At 53.7% G+C, this 18,855-nt stretch overlaps 1 protein-coding gene across 3 annotated transcripts; it reads right to left on the reverse strand.

Annotated features, from left to right (window-relative positions):
* Positions 1–478: 478 nt before the first annotated feature.
* IGSF8 (immunoglobulin superfamily member 8) lies at positions 479–7,649 on the reverse strand. 3 transcript variants are annotated; one of them, XM_032608089.1, is made up of 7 exons: positions 7,400–7,649; positions 3,932–4,309; positions 2,760–3,221; positions 2,022–2,429; positions 1,393–1,806; positions 911–1,041; positions 479–737 (listed from the first exon to the last, which is right to left on the reverse strand). In XM_032608089.1, exons 1-6 carry the CDS (start codon positions 7,449–7,451, stop codon positions 926–928), a joined length of 1,830 nt encoding a protein of 609 aa, XP_032463980.1. In that variant the 5' UTR covers positions 7,452–7,649; the 3' UTR covers positions 479–737; positions 911–925. The 3 variants fall into 3 exon arrangements, with proteins under 3 accessions (XP_032463980.1, XP_032463989.1, XP_032463997.1); XM_032608098.1 differs by having other exon boundaries at positions 479–769; positions 7,400–7,639; XM_032608106.1 differs by lacking the exon at positions 7,400–7,649 and adding an exon at positions 6,099–6,222.
* Between the last annotated feature and the right edge of the window lie 11,206 nt (positions 7,650–18,855).

An 18,855-nucleotide genomic window follows, 5' to 3' on the forward strand; every position in this document is an offset into this window, starting at 1 on the left:
TCCGGGCCTTCCATTCTGCTGCCGTCAGGCAGAATAATGGAGATCAGGAGGAGAAAGGCTGAGGCCCCAGGGCCTGGGGGGAGGAGTCAGGTCCAAGATTAGCCTGACGGAGAGAATGAGACTGCAGAATAGCGTGGGGACTCAGAAAAGGGCACCGGGCCCTGGAAGACCCTGCCCTGCAACCTAGGAGACGTCTGGGGGCAGAGGCCGTGCTCAACTGGAACTCATCCCCCTTTCTCTCTCCCCACCCCAAGGAGGAATCCCAACAGGAACTGGCTCTGCACTGACAGCTCAGACAGCAGATGGGACCCAGGTTTCCCCTCCCGGGGTAGGTGGCACGGCCCACGGTGGCCAGATGGTGTTTCTTGGGGGGAAGAGAGGTGCGGGTCGTCCAGAAGAGGCTGTCAGCCCCCAGTAGCCCACCTGCCACGCGCCCCTGCCTCTTAGAGCCTCATAGCGGGGAAGACACAGCCAGCCCTGGATTTTATAAAACAAGTTTATTCACATTTTAGAAAAACTAATTCTAGGACAGGGAACGGCCTCCCGTTGGGCTATGTATGAGATCATGAACAGAAGGCCAGAGGGAGGAGCTTGGGAAGGAAGGAGTGGGGCATGGGGGCCGTGTCCCCCACTCTGGGTGGGAGTAGGTCAAATAAATTAAAGGAAGGGCAGGAAGAAGGGAGAGGGTATTCAGACACCAGAGGCGGGCTTGCGGCTGGGCTGGAAGATAGTCACACCTGCAGGAACGGGAGAACGCACGTGGAGGGGGCTAAGGAGAGTGTGAATTCCTCCTGGCCCTGGCCCACAGAGCTGAGAGGGGCTTCTCCTTCTCCAGCTGGGACCAGGGAGGGAGCTGCTCATCTCAGGACTAGGGAAGACAGGGGTGGGGATGGGGGTCCTTGCCCCTCACCTGGGGTGTGAGGGATCACCGTTTCTGCAGCCTCTTCATGAAGCAGCAGGTGATGGAGCCCAGGATGGTGGCTCCGATGGCTAGGGCAAGCCCTGCACCCACCAGCAGGGGCACAAACAGGGTGTCCAGGGCTGGGCGAGAGAGGATGGCTGTGTTCAGTCTGGGGTGTCACTGCCCTCCACCCACGTGCCAGTACCTTCTCGGTCAGGCTGTCCACACCACCTCCTCCCGTTCCCACACAGCTTTCCCCCACCTGCTCCCTGCCCGCTCTGCGCTCAAGCCAGCCCCTACCACCAGGACACTGGGGCAGCCGGGCACTGAAGGGCTGAAAGCTGGACTTTCAGACTTTCCGTGTGAAGCAAAGAGGAAGAGAAAGAGGAACCAGAGGGACCACTAGCAGGAGGATGAGATGCAGAGAGGAGAACAAGAGCATGGGGCTGAGGGAGGCGGGGGGCACATGAGCAAGGGATTGCACCACTCACCATGTGTGTACGGGTAGACCGTGACAGGCCCTGAGCGGGCACTGCCTGCCTGGTACCAGCTGTAGTCGGCGTGCTGCACCCAGGCGCTGGGGGCACAGTGGTACACGCCTTCGTCCTCGGGCCCCAAGCCGTGCAGTCTCAGCCGATGGCTTCGGGGCCCCACCAGCTCCACGCTGACGGGGCCTCCTCCGGGCCGGACCCCCAGCTCTGCCACACCGTCCTGGCCCACGCCACCCACCAGCTGGGCAGGGGCAGAGCTCAGCTCCCCGTCCTCCAGCCTCTCCACCCACCAGCTGGCAGCCAGCCGCAGCCCGGGGGGGCCGCCCCGCACAGAGATGTTGCAGAGCAGGGAGGCCGTCTCCCCGCGGTACACTGTGCCTCCCACTAGCCAGGCCACAGCCTCCAGCACCACACCTGCAGAACAAAAGTCAGAAGGTGAAAGGGGCGTGGGGGTTAGGACTGCTGTCCAAGCAACACCCCAGAAACTCCGGGTGTTCCCACAATCTTAGAAGAGGAGTGTGAGACTGAGACACGGAGGCAGCCGATGGAGAGGGAGAGAGGCACAGAAACAGAAGGGAAAGGTTCTGCAGACCCCATATCCTGTCCAGGGCCAACCCGCCCCCTCTCACCTTCCTCACGCACGTGCACGGGGAGGGGCCGGGAGCGGGCACTGGCGGCTTCCCGAAGCCGGGCCCCAGACCCTCGGACATAGGCCTTGGCGAGGCAGCGGTAGGTGCCCGCATCCCCAGGCCGGGCAGCCTCCAGCCGTAGCCGGTAGGTTCTGGAAGCCACCTTCTCCATGGCAATGTGCCGGCCCTCGTAGCCAGGGCCCAGGCTGCCCACACCCTCCGTGTCCAGCTGGGCAACCAGGCGGCCGGGCCCAGGTGCCCCTGCAGGTGCCATCTCCCAGCCCACGGAGTACGCGGCATGACGGCCTGTTGGGGGCAGGGCCCCTGACACATTGCACAGCAGCTCCAAGGGCTCCCCCGGGCCGATCCGACGTTCCCCAGGCCCCACTGTCACTGCCAGCTGGCTGGCTGAAACACAGGAGGGGAAGGGGTGTCAGGGAGGCAGGAGAGGGCACAGAGCACCTGTCCTTCCTTGATAGCAGCAACTTCGAGGCCACCCGTCTTTGCCATCCAGGGGCCTGGCTCTCACGCCTCAGCCATGGCCCTCCCATCCCCACACCCAATTTCTGAGCAGAGAAAGCCCGTCATGGGTACAGGTGCTAACAGGAAGCGATACTAATGGGACTTCACTCTAGGGAAGGTGGGCTCCCTGGAGCCAGACGATAGCCATCTAGTGCCCATGGTGCCTACTGAGATACCAAGGCTCCCAGCTGGCACAGTGGGACGCGTGGCACTCACACAGCGTCTGCACGTCCACATGGGCCAGGACAGCCCTCTTCTCCGCAATCTGGGCCCAGCTGCCATCGGGATCCTGAATCCACTCAGCGGCAGTGCAGTGGTAGGTGCCTGCGTCGTCCGCCTGGGCGCCCCCCACCACCATGCGGTAGCGCTCAGTCCCCTCCTTGCCCAGCCGCAGCTCCCCTGCCGCCAGCCGCTCAGCATAGGGAGCTCCGGCCTCCACGGCCATGTCGGGCCGGAGTCCCACCACTTCCTGCAGAGTTGCTCGCCCCACTGGCGCCTCGGGCACAGCTCGCCCAAAGGACACGGCGAGGTGTGTGTGCTTCTCCGTGCTCGTCCGTGCCAGGCAGCCCAGTGCCAGCTCCTGCCCCTCGTGCACCATCAGGCGAGGGGGTGAAGTCGGGGCCTGACGGCCCCGGGGCCCTGGGGGGGCAGCAGACACCTGCAGCATATCTGGAAGAACTGGAGAGAACAGCTGGAGTGAGGGAGGGCTGGGAGCTGTACAGTAACTAACCCTCGGTACTGTTTCCTACTTACAACCTATTTCCCTAAATAGACTGTGAGCTCCTAGAAGGCAGAGACTTCATGCTGTATTATTTCTTCTGTAACCCAATGGTGCCAAGCACAGTGCCGGGCACACAACAGGCGCTCAATACTTGTTGAATTTCATAGAACCAGCCCATCGCCTACTGACCCTTATGTTTGAGACTGACCCCTGTTTGAAACACTCAGAAGAGTGGCTCTGTCTTCTTTCTCAGAAGACAAAGAAACTTGAGAGCAAGAATGTCATGTGGTCTCACTCCTCCTACCCTGCCTCTATTTCCCCCGCCACCCCCACTCCCCCAGATCTGGATCCTGGAATCTCCAGGAATGGAGTCTGTTCACCCTATCAGGCTCCCCTACCCCATCAGGGAATGGAAAGGTGCTGGACAGCTTAAGGACACTTCTTCTCTCCCAGGAAGTAGCTGGACAGAATAAGAGCAGTGGACTGGAATGAAGGGAGTTAACCCAGAGTTCTGGGTTAGAGTCTCAGGCCAGCCACTAACTTGTTGGGTGACTTTATGCAAGTCACTTAACCTCGTTGGGGCTCAGGTTCCTCTTAGGTCCCTGCTGGCCCTGACTTTCTGCCTTTTGGGAGGGCACGGCCCTGACCCCATCCCAGGGCCCAGTACCTCTCAGTTCCACTTTGCCGCTGTAGCTGCCCAGGTAGTGGGCATCAGTGGAGGGTGTGTAGCACTCGTAAATGCCAGCATCCTGGGCCTGCAGGCGGGCAATCTTGAGCACCACGGCATCACCCTGCAGACGCTGCACCTGTACCTCACCAGCTGCCACTCGGGGCCCAAAGACAGCATAGGAGAATCGGGTATCCCTGGTACTGACAATGCCCAGGGCAGCCTCTGGGGCCTCAGGCCTGTACAGGAACCACTCGAAGTCCTGCTGAGCAGGGCCCTCGTAGCCAGTGACATTGCAGGAGATGGAGATGGCTGTGCCAGCCACGCGATACAGGGGCCCCTCAGGGACTAGCACCTCCCGGGCACAGCACCCGACTCCTATAGAGAAGGACAGGAGAAGTTAGGGATGCCTGGGTCCCTACTGCATCCCCCCACCCCCACCCCCGCATCACTCTTGACCTCTGCTTGTGAAAGGAAAGGAAACCTGAGGAAAGTTGGTATACACTTGGGCCCTGTTCCGAGAACAGGCAAAGGATGCTGGGAGGTAAGACACCTGGGTCTCAAGGAAGTGGTGGTATAGAGCCAGGTTTGCCTCAGACCCCAGAAACACCCCATTACTGGGAGGCCAGAAGCAGAGCATCTAAGGTCAGAAAGGAGTGTATCTGCTTCCTGATTTAACCATTCCCGATTCCAGCTGTGCCTTAATTCCCCCTCCACCCCATCTCCCCACGTTTATGCCAGTTGAGCCTTCTAGCTAAGGGATCCTGAGACCACATGTCCCCCTCCTTTGTTTGAAGGGAGCTGGCAAAATCTTGATCAGAAGGGCTGGTTCACTCAGCTGTGTCACCTGGGCCAGGGGACTCCAGACAATGGAGCCAGTGGCCGGAGCAGGACAGAGCACAGGCCCAGTCAGTTCTCACCACACAATCCCTCCCCACTCCAGCTGTGCCATGAGCTCACTGCTTCTCTGCCCCGCAGGGCTGCCGAGGCAGCTGAGGCTCATGGGGTAAGAACCAGCCTCTGCCCTTTGCCTCTGGAGGCAGAAGCTCCCCTCCCCCACCAGTGCCTGCCAATCTTCCTGGGCAGGCCCAGCTGACAAACAACCCTCACCCCACCCCCTCCAACTCCCTAACAGAAGCCTTCATTTGCATATGGTGTGCATTTATTTACATCCCCGCTCCCTTTCAGTAGGGTGGCAATAACCCCCCAGCTGCCCTTTCCCATCTTTCTCTCCTCAGAGAGGCCAAAATTCTTCTTCACCCCACCCTCACCCCTACCCTGCCCTCGCAGATACTCCCGGTGGCCTTGGAGGGCTCAGCTTCCTCCTTCTCTCCTTCCATCCTTCCACAGCCCCAGATCACAGAACCTCAGAATGGAAGAAGGGCTGCGTCAGCCCTCTGCCTCCATTTTACAGATGAGAAAGTTAAGGTACAAGAAGTATAACGTCTTGGCCAAGTTCCTACTATCCTTGGCTAGCTTCCACACGCCCCTGCAGAGGGACAAAGCCAGAGAGGCATGGGGAACTCCAAGGAGAGGCCTGAGGGCACTGACCTCACCAACCAGAATGTCACTCCCAGGGGCATAACCGGCTGGAGGAAAACACCTAATCTTTAGTCAAACTGTCCTTCAGCTCCTCCAGAAGCACTACCCTTACCTTTCCCTTCTTCCTGCGGCTGAGTCAGAGGGAAAACTTGTGGTTGCTCGGTTAGAGCACAGGCTGGGATCAGGAGGTCGGGTTCCAGCCCCAGCCCCATCCCCATCCCCAGCTGTACCGCTTGGACCAGCCCCTTCCACTCCCAGGCCTCAGTTTCTGGAGGAGAGCTAAGAGCTTCCACCCTGACAGTGAGTGAGCCTGTGTCTCAGCAGGGCTCTGCCCGAGGATGTTTCATAATCAGAGTGATGGCGGAGACACCGAGCTGACACCTTCCCTGGGCTCCGGGCAGACTCTGCTCAGGAGGGCCCCCTCCCATCTTCCTGGCTCCACAAATGCTGATGCTTGGAGATCCCCATGGGAAAGTCACCCCCACTGCCTTGGGAAACCAGCTGCCAGGCAGCTCTCTCCCCAGCCAGGTCCCCTCCTCTGTGTTAGCGGAGAGGGAAAGGAGAGCAAAGAGACCTGCTTTGGAGTCACATGGGAGTGGTCTCAAATCCAAGCCCCAACACTCACTAGATATGTTCTCTGGGGCAAGTGACTTCATTTCCTCATCTTCAAAATGAAAGTTAAGCACCTACACCCAGGGCGCTCACATCTCGGCAAGCTCTTCTGTCTCTTTGCACCACATTTACCCTGGGCTCCTCTCTGCTCCACGCTGCCCACTGGGGAAAAAGGGCCAAGTACTAGGCAGCCAGGCCTCACAGCTCCTTCCTCTGTATATCCTCCTGCCTCCCACCCAGGGCCCCAAGGAGAGGACTCATTCTAGTCCCCCAGGGCCCAGGGACCTATGCAGCACAGGGAGGCTCCTTGGCACCACGATGGAGCTCTGGTCTAGAAACAGGCGGCTGGGGCTACGTCAGCCTCTGCCTTAACTATGGCAGCTCCAAATCCTGGCACCAAAGCCACCCCCTCACCACCCTGTATTCTTACTTCAAGGGTTTCAGTCTCCTGAACATCTGTACAGGCAGTCTCACTGCCTCGATACCATACTCCTCCCCAGACCATCCCTACAGGGAGCCCTCCCGTTCACGCCAAAAACATTTCCACTGTCACGGTCCTCATGCATCCATGCAGCGGTGGCCCAGAACATCCCACCGTGAACACCCACCACAACAGGTACAGGGTGCTTGGAGATCTCAGCATCAGTCTCCATGGAGCCTGGTTTCTCCTGAGGCAGGGAAGCTGGGACTAAGGGGGTGTGACAACCAGTGGGAGGCTACAGAGCCAAGTGCTGCTATCTGGGAGAGGGAAAGTGGGGGAAAGACCCAGCCCAGGATGGAGATGGAACTGCTTCCAACTTCAGATGATGAAGGGGGGTGGGAGGGGGGTGCAGTTAGGGTAGACGTACTTCAAAGACTGTGGGCAGAACCGGCCCCTGGGCCTCCAGCCAACTTGGGCAATTATAAAGATGGACAGGCACTGCCCACCAGGGCGAGCACGCAAGGCTGGGCCTTAAGCTAAGTGAGGCAGAGAGGAGTCGCAGCATTTGTGCGCAGCGACCTCAGGACCTGAGGGTGCCGGCTGAGAAGTGGGGCCTGGCGGTTCCTGGGGGCGACATCCGGTGGGTCCTCACTGTGCCCCAGCCCGGGGCCCAGAACTGGGGAGCATTCACCGCTACCCCACCCCCGCCCGCCCCAAGACTGGCTCGGAGCGCGGCCACAGACAGCAGCTGGGCGCCAGGCCCGGGAAGGCTGGGGGAGCCCCTGACGGAGAAGGGGGTGCGAGGGGCTCCGAAATGCTGGAGAGGAGGGCAGGGCTGGTCACCAGGTGGCAGGCACCTGCCGGGCGGGGCTGGGAGCCAGAGCCGGGCTTACCCAGGATTAACAGCAGCAGCAGCGGCGGCGGCTTGGGACCGAGGGCGCCCATTCTGCGCAGCCGGCTCTGCGAAGGCTCTGGGGGGCGGCGCGGGCTCTGGGTGGCCGGGGGTTCGGGGGGCGCATGCCCGGGTGGGGGGCACGAAGCGGGGCAGCGAGGCGTGGGTGCGCGGAGCGAAGCTGAGCGAAGCTGGAGCTGCCAAGTCACGGCCCTCTTCCCTCTGCCCTCTTCCCTCTGCCCTCCTCCCTCCTCCCTTCTCCCCTCCTCCTCTCCTCCGCCTACTGTTTTCCCTCCCGCCTTGGCAACTCGGAAGACCATTCCCGCCCCGCCTTACCCGGGCCCCGCCCCCGCCCTGGGCTCCCGGCCCCGGCCCCACTCCGGTCCCCAACTCCGCCCTGACCCCTCCAGACCTTGGCCCTGCTCAGGTCCCCGGGTGTGCCCCAACGGGGTCCTGGACCTCGGCCCCGGCTCCCCCAGCCCCTGCTCCAGGCTCCGCCCGGACTCCAGCCCTAGCCCCGCCCCCTCTTCGGTACCCGGCTCCGCCCCGACCCCCACCCGGGCCCGCCCCCCTCAGCCCTGTCTCCGCCCCGACCCCGGTCCGGGGGCGGGCTGCACCTGGTCTTGGCCAAATCCCCGGCAGCTCCGCAGAGCGCACAGGTACCCTGCACCTTCCAGCTTTTCCCTGAGAGTTGGGTGCAGGGGCCCGGGGGTCGGCGAGGTGACTGTGGCTTCTCACTTTGAATCCAGCCATTTGCTCTAGGCCTCTAGGCCTTACCGCAAACCCTGCTGAAGTGGGAAAGGGCGGGATCTAGGAGTTAAGCAACGAGGAGGATCTGGTCTGAAGGGTGCTTCAGGGCTGTGCAATGTCACTGGAGACCTGTTTGCCACCCCCTCGGGGCAGAACCAGAAGAAGTGAGTTAGGAGGCTGGGCCGTTTGGATGCTGTCACTTCCTGGTTGGCGATCCTGGTCAACTTGCTTAACCTCCTCCAACCTGTTTTCTTGTTGGCAAATTGAGGTGGATGACATCCATCCCAAAGGATTTTTGTGACGTTAATTGAGATAATGTACAGAAAGTGCTTGGCACAGAACACACTAAATAGGAGATGGGACCGGGGGATAAATTATTTAAACTCTTTGCTAAGAGGTTTAGTTAGGACCTAAGGAAAGGGTGAGCCTGGGTTTAGGTGAAGGAGTCTCTAGTTCCAGTGAGGAGAAGTGGACAACACTCTGCACTGGGAGGGGTCGGGTGTGCCCTAGAGGTTGGAGACAGGAAAAGGCATCTTTCCTAGGCACTCTGTTTCTTTCTCAACTATGGAGAATGTGGGGAGTGGGGAGGAGCTGGAAGGGTGGAGCTAGAACCAGGAAAAGGGACAGCCAGGTCTGCAAGGCTAAGCCTGTCAGAGTGGCCATCCGTAGGAGGTGACCCCAGAGCTCATCTAGCACCTCCATCCTCAAACTTCCATCAGTCCCCACTCATTCCCCCAACCCTTCCACTCACTCCTCACTCCCTTTTACAGAGGAGAGAATGGAGGCCCAGAGAGGGGAAGTGACACAGGCCAGACCCGGCATTCCTTGACTTTGTCTTCCCAGAGACTGGCACAGTGGCTAGATCAGAGGAGGTGCTCGGTTGAAGCCACATTCAGGAACCCTGGAGAGACTGGAGAAATTCTGAGACAGAATGCTGGGGAAAGTTGAGGGAATCAGAGGTCCAACCCTCCCCTCTCAATACTTCCAGTTCTGGCCCAGGAACAGGGCAGCAGGGTGCCTTTTTCCTCCTACTTTGTCATAGCCACAGCCTGATATCTCCAGATTCATTCCATCTGAATTCATCCACAGGCCAGATTGAGCTGTGTGAAAACTGAAATGTATAGGGAAGCTTTTGGAGGAAAGCCACTCTCCCTTTATTGAGGAGAGGAGTGAACACGATGCCTTCCTGATGCTTGAGAGATGAGAGGTGTTGCCAAACATCATCGTCATCATCATCATCATCGATGCAGTTTATGGGACGCGTTGATCTTAAAAATAACAAGGTCTTAAGCTAGCCAAAATGAGTTTATTCAGGAATAGCAGAGGAATTACAATTTGAGAGAAACAAACTATGATGAACCATAGGCATGTCAGAGGAGACAAAGGGAAGGTCAGCTTTCACTAGGTTTTAGGAGGAAACTGGATAGGGCTGTGGCAGTTTTCTTTTTTGTTAGCTGCAACTGGTGAGCAGCTCGTTGTTGCTGAGTCAGAAGGAAACCCTTCTTCCTGCTGTGGTCCGTAAGCGGCAGTGAGTGATTTGTGTGTGAGAGCCCTCTCTTCATGGCTTCCTGACTCCATTTTGATTTAGGTTTCCTTGGTTCATTTTCACATTTTCCCCTTTTGATCAAAATCTTTCCTTGAAAGCATCTGTTGAGTCAACATTCTGTTTGGTGCATAGTTTCTGCAGAGGTTGGGCAGGCAAAGGTGCAAAAATTTAAGATTATACAAAGCGAATTAAAAGTAATATGACTTTGTTTGTATGATGGCTTTAAGTCATGATCCTAAAGTAGTCAACTAGCAAGTGCACTCGTTCCCTGTTCTCGTATAATTGAGTTCCTACTTCTCCAGAGGCGTTTACCCATATGCAACAGGTGGTATATGCTAATGCCACCTGGTTCAAAATCAAGGCTATTGCTTGTCTACCACTACTTTAGCCAAGGAATCAAGTGATCATTGTCAGGCTGCAGGATCAGCTAGCTCTTCTAATGTGAGGGAGAGGTTTATGTTCATATTCTCATTGGAACTTTGACCCGAGGGGGAAAGCCTCTCGCTATGGAGGCAAGCCCGGAGTCATGTATGCCCCAGGTAGTTCCCATTTAAGATGCTTACGAAGATATAATGGGGAAGATCAGTGGGAAGCTTCGGATTTATTATAGATATTAACAAGGATGGTTAAATATCCCAGTAAACACTGGCCTCCCATTTACCAGCTGTCCAAACATTCATAGGCTCATTGAGAGTTTCATTTGCCACAGACAAGGCTAAAGCCAGGTGGTGCACATAAGACTTACTAACAGTGCCACTAACTGGAATTTACCAGTTGGTCCTTTAGAGCCAAGAGTCAATGACGTTTGGGGAATATTTAAGAAGAAAACATTCTAAAAAAAAAAAAAAAAAAAAAAGAAGAAAACATTCTGTTCTGTGGATTTTGTCCCTAAAGGCTGCAAAGAGAGGGGCTATTTCGTCACATCAAGCAGACTTAATACCAGAGGGTCACCACTGTCATGGACATATCGAGGTTTCTGGTAACATATTCAACAGTCAGAAGGTTTCCCCCTTTGGCAATGGATTAGGAAATATGGGTAAGAGCATTGTCTTTCCAAGAAAGAGAGGGAGAAGATAAGGCAAGAAGTAAGAGTAAGGAAAAGATATACAGGCCGGTCATCATGGGAAAGCTGTTTCCTTAAGCTACTGTATGCTTCAATTCTTGTACATCTTTACTTTTAGGTCACCAGTTGGGATGTAGGTCCAGTCAGGGTTTGGTGCTTTCTTTAGATGTGATATATGGATCCAAGAGCCTATTCCTTGGAGTTTCGTGGCACAAGGGTTGGTTAACATTACCTGATAGTGACCTCTCCAGTGGCGTTGAAGAGAGTGATGTCTTTTCCAATAGACAACTCTCCAGGTTGTAAGGTATGGTGCTTAAGGTCTTCATGTCCTGGGAGCATGCCATGGAAAGATTGTTCTAATATGTGGTTAAGCATAGTTCGTGGGTTCCGAAAGGAGTGGCCCTAAGGCTCAGAAGGACCAATGGCAATGCTTTTGGCCAGGGTATCTGAAGGGTCTCTACAGATTTTTCCTGTTGGGTTTTGATGATGCCATTGGTACATTCGACTAGTCCTGGAGACTGTGGATGATAACTGCGGTGAAAACGTTGCAGAACTGGCCATATGGCACAGACTTCTTGTCACACTTGACCAGTAAAGTGGGTTCCCCTATCGCTATGAAGTTTGGGGGCGGTTCCCTCAGGTAGGAATGATCTTTTCCAATAGGTTCTTAGCCACGGAGGAGTCAGTAGCCTGTCTACATGGAGAAGCTTCAGTCCAGAAAGAAAACATGCAAATCGTTGCCGAGACATATTTACGTCCGTGAGGTGGGGGAAGCTGTATGAAATCCATTCGCCAAGGCTCGCATGGTCCATCAGGCAATGTAAAGTGCCTAGAAGCAGTGAGGACAGATTTTCCTGGGTTGTATTTTAGGAATAAACATCATCCCTGGATCAACATCTTCCGTGCAATGCTGCATAATTTTGGTCTGCTATCATCTGCGGAGAATTCATTACTTGGGAAAGCAACTTTAAAGTCTGCACACTGGTGTTAAAATTCACGATATGCAACACTTTCAACAGTGTGTCAACCTGCTCTCTCACTTTGTCATCACCAGTCTGTTCGGTCTTGTTCAAAGGGCACTTTTGATGCAATGGTCTTGTTCAAAGGGCATTTTTGATGCAATGTTTTTTTTTCTCTTGACTTGTTGAAGTTTATCAGAGATCCCCACTATATGAATCATTTAGTATTCTGAAGCAGGGGCTGTTTAATAGTAGCCCCAGTGGAAAGTCATTCCCAGCCTGGAGAAGGGTTGGGGAAAGCCCCTGTGATTCCTCGGAGTCCCATCATTGGGATGTGGAAGGACATTGGAAAGATTGGTTGGGTGACTGAAGACTCCTGGACCATTTAGTTTATAGCAGCCTTTTTTTTCAGTGTCCTGACTTCTCACAGTAACAACAGGCCGGGGGGATTTTGCTTAAAGGCCTCCATCTGCTGAAGCTAGAGATTAGGATTTTAATGGTCTTTTTCTTAGTGTAATCATCTAGGGTGCAGGCTAATTATTTTGCCAAACTAAGTCTGCAATGGACATGGTTTCCCATTCTATTCTGGTTCTCTTAACCAAGAGAGAAAAGTCCTGGTTTAGCCCATTCATGAACACAGATTTGAAGCCTACCCAATCGGATTGGACATCCAGAGGGAGACCAGAAATCTCAAAAACATTTGGAGTTGACTGTAATAGTTGTACACAGGTTCACTGGGTTTCTGAGTGTAAGCCTGAATCTTATTCAAGTTCACAGGTTTTGGGGATTTCCAGGTGAAGTCATTTAGCAACTGCCCAGCCTGATCCTATAACAAGGCAGGGGGTAGGTCTCTCATTTGCAGTTCTAGAGATTTTTCAGGATTACCCCAAGTAGCTGTTTTCATTCAATGCTAGGCTTGGCCTTTGCCAACAAGCATGTGAACTAGCTGGTATAAATCTGAGGAACCTGACTGGTAAATCTGGGTAACTGTATTAAATGTCTCTGCAAAATCTTTAAGGATCTTCAGTAGCTCTAGGAAAATCCTTGACTATGGCTTTTAGTTTGGCCTTAGTCTAGAGGACATAGGAAATTGGGGGCTTAGCAATACGATCCTCAGAGGGACTGATTTTAAAGGAGCACGTTCTAAGAGGTTCGGATGAAGAGAAAATAGGGAGAGGTTTGGAGAAAAATGGAAATTCACTGGAAGGGTTGGAATGAGGATGTGGTGGGTACAAAGGAGGTGGAATAAGTGCAGTAGGGGAAGAGGATGAAGAGTCTTTCAATGCGTTTTAATCTTCTTGTAATGGTTTATTCACCCCTGTCAATTTAGAAAGGTTTTTTTGTAAAGCCTCAAAATGTCAACTGAAATAGGTATCCCATTCAATTTGTTGTATTTTAGAGTTTTGGTCCTCAAGTTTAGTTCTGAGAGAAACAAATTTGGGGAGGTTGAAGCTTCGCCATAATGGCCACTGAAGTTCTAAATTATCTTTGGTTAGGTCAGTCCATTTCATTAAAAATGCAAGTGAGGGGGGACCATAGTTTTTAAACACAGAATGGGCCAGGGTCCCAAAGGAAGCGCCATCCTGAGAGTGTTTGTGGGATCCCATAATGTTAACTTAGAAGTTCAGAAAAACAAACAAGTACTCACCAAAAGGACAATGCCTTCAGGAAAACAGATCCTGAATAAAGTCAGAGGGCTCAGCCAAAAAGAGGGAGCTCGAATCTGAGAGGAGGCTTGTGAACCGCTAAGAAGACATCTCACAGGAGCAGAGGGCATGCAGTTCCAGGGGGCTTCATCTCCTTCAGATCCCTTCATGGTTGTCATGAAATGTCACCATTAAAGATGAAACAGTATATACAATAACCAGGACATGGAATCAACCTAAGTATCCATCGACAGATGAATGGATAAAGAAGATGTGGCACATATATACAATGGAACATTACTCAGCCATAAAAAGAAACGAAATTGAGTTATTTGTAGTGAGGTGGACCTAGAGTCTGTCATACAGAGTGAAGTAAGTCAGAAAGAGAAAAATACCGTATGCTAACACATATATATGGAATCTAAAAAAAAAAGGGTTATGAAGAACCTAGGGGCAGGACAGGAATAAAGATGCAGACGTAGAAAATGGACTTGAGGATGTGGGAAGGGAGAAGGGTAAGCTGGGACAAAGTGAGAGAGTGGCATGGACATATAGACACTACCAAATGTAAAATAGATAGCTAGTGGGAAGCAGCTGCATAGCACAGGGAGATCAGCTCAGTGCTCTGTGACCACCTAGAGGGGTGGGATAGGGAGGGTGGGAGAGAGATACAAGAGGGAGGAGATATGGGGATATATGTATACATATAGCTGATTCACTTTGTTATAAAGCAGAAACTTTATAAAAGCAAACCAATTATACTTCAATAAAGATGTTAAAAAATAAAACAAAATAAAAATGAAACATGGTCTTAAACTAACCAAAATAAGTTTACCCGTTAATAGCACAGGAATTGCAATTCGGGACAAGCAAACTATGGTGAACCACAGGCAAGTCCAAGGAGACAAAGGGAAGGTCAAGTTTTACTAAGTTTTAGGAAGAAATGGGAGGAGAAGAGGGCAGGCGGTGGCAGGGAATTTTCATTGGCTGCAAGTGGCAGGCAGCTTGTTGCTGGGTCAAAAGGAAGACTTCCTTCTTCCTCCTGGGATCTGTAAGCTGTGGTGAGCAATGAGTGCATGAGAGACCTCCCTTCATGGCTTCCTGACTCCATTTTGATTTAGGTTTCCTTTGTTCAGTTTCACACATGCCTGTACAATAAGGCCTTTTTGGACATTACTTCCGGTCTTTACAGCATATTGTGCCAGATGGTGTCATTTAACAGATGAGAAACTTGAGGTTCAGAGGGGTTAAGCATTCTGCCCAAGGCCACACAGCTTTTAAGTGGCCAAGGTATGATGAGCTCAGGCCTATCTGTCCCCCAAACTCTAAATCTTCCCTCACCTCACTGTCTCTCTTCCCAAGCCTCTTCACCCTATAACCTTTTCATTGAACAAATACCGACTGGAAATAGATGACTAATGAGGACCTACTGTATAGCACAGGGAACGCTACTCAATACTCTGTAATGACCTATGGGAAAAGAATCTGAAAAAGAGTAGATATATGTATGTGTATAACTGATTCACTTTGCTGTACAGCAGAAACTAACACACCATTTAAAATCAATTAAACTCCAATAAAAATTTTTCCCAAAAAATGGACGTGCTGTGGAAGCACACACGCACACACAAAAATACCGATTGGGCCACACCTCATGCAGGGCACTAGAGATGCAGTGGTAAACAGGCAGAAATGTTTCCTTCAGGGAACATACAGTCGTGCCAGAGGGTTGTACCATAAGCAAGTAATAACCAACCCCCAGAATGAGTGTCATGAGAGGGACTCTCAAGGACCAGAGAACACCCTAGGGCTTGGGGCTGGGAGGGAGCCGAGGGCAGGCAGCTGTTGAGGGCTGGGCTGGCCTCTCCGGTGGGAAGGAGGTCCTGGGAGACCCGCTCTCGCACGTGCCCCTCCCCAGGTTGTGAGTTCCAGAGGCTGCCAGCAGGGGGAGCCCATTGCCCAGGCCTGAGTAGCCCCTCAGATGCTTATGTAACTGGGAAAACTGGGGGAGGAGAGCAAACCCCAGTCAGAGGCGCGTCACACAGTAGCACACACACGTACCTACAATAACACAGAGAAGCTTCATACAGAAAGACGTCACACCCCCAACAGAGCGATGCACAGACACACAGCACACCCACATGCTGCAGAGGAGGGATATATCGTCGGGAGTGGAGAGGTCTCCTGTACCCTCCCGATCTGGTCCCTAAAAACTCCACCCAGGCTTACCCAGCACCGAGGCTGATGCCTGCGGTGGGGTGAGCAGAGAAAGGAGGAAGGCGGCCTTTCCATGAGTCTTGGGCCAGCCTCATCAGCCATAAGGGAGGGAGCCTGGGGTTGCAGAGATGTGAGTGAAGCGGGCGGTAGTGATCATGGGGAGCTGTTGTCACTATGCCATCACCAGCCAACTCGCCCTCCTTGTACCACCAGGGGTGGGCATACATCAGACACCAGGCCTATGTTTCCCAGGCTTATTTAACTCAGTTCCCCTAAGATGAAATATATACAAGGCACTGAGATGTCCTGAGTCCTTAAAGATAAGACCCACGCTGTGCCCTAAAGGAATGGATAATCTGGCTGAGATGTCACACCGTGGAGACATTTTTCTCAGAGAGGCACATTCACAGATGGGGCTGTTGACATATGCTCACGTGTGCCAGGTGTGTAACATGATCTCATTTAATCCTCCCAGCACCTCGTGAGATGAGTGCTATTATCACCCCCGTGGGGAGACTGAGGCTTACGGGAGTTTAGGAACGTGTCCAAAGTTAATGGATTAGTTACTGTCCAAACTCAGATTTGAACCTCGGGTTGTCTGAGGAGCCGGTGCTTCTTCTGTTAAACGGCTTCTTAGAGGCAAACGTGGACCAGCATGTGTGTGCAGACACACACCCCTCTATGGATACGGACAGTGCCTTGGGGACAGAGTGACAAACACATCCAAGAAGCGAGCACACATACCCAGCAGACAGTAGACATACAGAAGAGCCACAAACACACTCGCAGTCCTCGGCTTTCTTCCTCTTAAATGTGTATAAATCCCAGTTTAGTGGGAGCTAAGGATCACACACAAGAATGTCCTGTGATTTGTGTGTGTTTATGAAAGCCTTGACCCATACTGCCCCGATGAGCCATATTTTCCCACCCTCCCAAAAGGGAAAATTCCCTCTGCTGACTTGCTGAGAGGCTCAAGTAAAGAGACAAGACAGAGCCGGAGCAAAAAACCTACCTTTACCCTGACATCCAACTCATGCAGAGACACACTGAAACAGAGATGCAGACACAGGGACCTGGGTGCACCAAAAGAGAAACACACAGGCAGCGTGCACACCCAGAACCACTCACACAACCACAAAGCTACCTCCCACACCCACACACGTTCACACCAGACCCTCTCCCTCCTTCCTTCCTAGCCAGGCATCTGCACCCTCATGGGGGATCGTGTGTGTGTGTGTGTGTGTGTGTGTGTGTGTGTGTGTGTGTGTATCTACTCCCTGAACCTCCTCTAGCCCTGGCTGAGCCCACACTCCTCCCCCAGTTCTCAAAGCCTATGCCAAGGGGGCGGCACATCTCTTCAGGAGCAGGGAAACCACGGACTTCCCTGGCGGTACAGTGTTGAAGACTCCAAGCGTCCACTGCAGGGGGTGCAGGTTTGGTCCCTGGTCAGGAAACTAAGATCCTGCATGCCACATGGCGTGGCCAAAAAGAGGAGAAGACGAAGAAGAAGAAGAAAAAGGACAGAGAACCCACAACGCCATTGCTGGCCTAGCCCTGACTCCGGAGGAAACCCTGCCATTTCTAAAGCCAGGATTAGTGCCAGTGGTCGCCCACTTTGGAAGGCTGTGGATGGATCCCTCTCCGCTGGAAGCCCCTCCCCCCACACACAAGTCCTTTGGTCCCCGGTCCCATAAGGCTGTGTGCCTGGGCTCCACCGCAGGTGCTCCCTGCATCTCTCTCCTCCATTCCCAGCCAGCTGAGAGGGAGCTGCCGGTGCAGACCTATGTGTCTGGAGAGTGGCAATGGGGCTGAGGCAGCTCCCATTGTGTGACGTCACTTCTTCCCCATCACAAGCAGCTGGGGTGGGGCAGTGGGCAGAAGATGGCAGCGGTACGGCTAGACAGAGGTCTGTGGGTTGCGTGTTGTAGATGAGACTCCGGGGGCAGGAGGTGGTAAGCGCCTGGTGACTGCCTCTGAGTCAGTGAGCGGGAGACAGGTTTAGAGAACAGGTCGTTCCAAGTTTGCCCACACCCAGCTCTGAGCAAGGTGAGGGGGAGGCACGGGCGATTGCTAATGCTTCCTGAACACCTGCTGTGCGCCCCTGCACACACGCACTCCCTCCCTCGGCCCGGTCCTCACAACAAATACGAGGGCTGAGTCCTGTTGCCACCTGTTTTGCAGATGGGAGCAGGAAGCCTGGAGAGGGTATATCCCCTACCCAAGGCCGCCAGGCTAGCACATGGTAGCATCCGGACGCAGGTGCAAGCCGTTTGTCTCCTGAACTTAAGCTGCTAACATTCTTCTCCCTCCTGCTACCGTCACCCTCACACAATTGCTCATATACGCAAATGTGCACGCACACGCACACACAGACACACGCACGCACTCCTGGTGTCTATACAACCTCTTGAATAACAGTCTTTTCCCACGAGTGTGTCTCCAGCTCCTGGCACATAATGGGTGTTTAATAAATATTTGTTTTATGAATGAATGCAGTGCTGAGGCTCAGGAAAAGAGGAATCAATAAGAGGAGTGTGTGTGTGTGTGTGTGTGTGTGTGTGTGTGTGGTATGGAGGGTGGGGTGGGGGGAGAAATGGGCGAGAGGAATTTCACACACGTGCACACACGCACACATACGCAGCCCTCTAGAGCTGCCGGTATCAAAGGCTCACTTCTACCTCTGGGGTCCCAGCCCTTCCAAGCACCCTGGGTGGGGAAAAAGGACTGAAAGCGGGGTTCACAGGGCTCCCTGAGATGGACGGGGGCCTTAACTCTCCCCTCCAATCAGAACAGAGGACGGGGGATATGAGGCAAGCTCTGGGAAGAGGGTATGGGAGCATGCAGTCCCTGCTTGTCACCATTCCCTGCCCCGGTGCTGCGTGCTCTCCAAGCCTCCCTCCCCACAGCCCTGGCACCCCAATGTCCACACCTGGACTCTGCAGGAACCTGACACCCCTTGGTTCTCCTGGCCAAAGAGTAGACAAATGCCCTTTTCCCTAGTCCAACTGAAACAAGGGTGGAATTTTTCCAAAGGCTCTCTGTTGGAAAAGAGAAGGGAAAACAAAGCCAGAAATAAAGACTACAAAAACAAAGAAACAGAGTGGAGGGTGAGGGTGAAGGAGCTCGCCCCGGGGGGGTGGAGCGGGCCTGGGGTCCTGATGCTGACGTGCCCTCCCCTGCTCCCACAGCACCTGTCCTCAGCCCTTTGATGGCGTTTTCCACTCTGCATTGTTGTCCCAAGCCTGCTTTATATTTGCCTCTCCATCCTGGCTGCGA

Source organism: Phocoena sinus, chromosome 1, assembly GCF_008692025.1.
Source record: "Phocoena sinus isolate mPhoSin1 chromosome 1, mPhoSin1.pri, whole genome shotgun sequence".
In the NCBI taxonomy this organism is placed as follows: domain Eukaryota; kingdom Metazoa; phylum Chordata; class Mammalia; order Artiodactyla; family Phocoenidae; genus Phocoena; species Phocoena sinus.

Bases quoted from the DNA above. Each gene is read 5' to 3' on its own strand.
- IGSF8 (XM_032608089.1), bottom strand. From the start codon at position 7,451: ATGGGCGCCCTCGGTCCCAAGCCGCCGCCGCTGCTGCTGCTGTTAATC. The intron at 3,222-3,931 runs GTACTGGGCCCT...TGTTCTCTCCAG, and splicing joins CGGCAAAGTGGAACTGAGAG to TTCTTCCAGATATGCTGCAG. The intron at 2,430-2,759 runs GTGAGTGCCACG...CCTGTGTTTCAG, and splicing joins TGTGGACGTGCAGACGCTGT to CCAGCCAGCTGGCAGTGACA.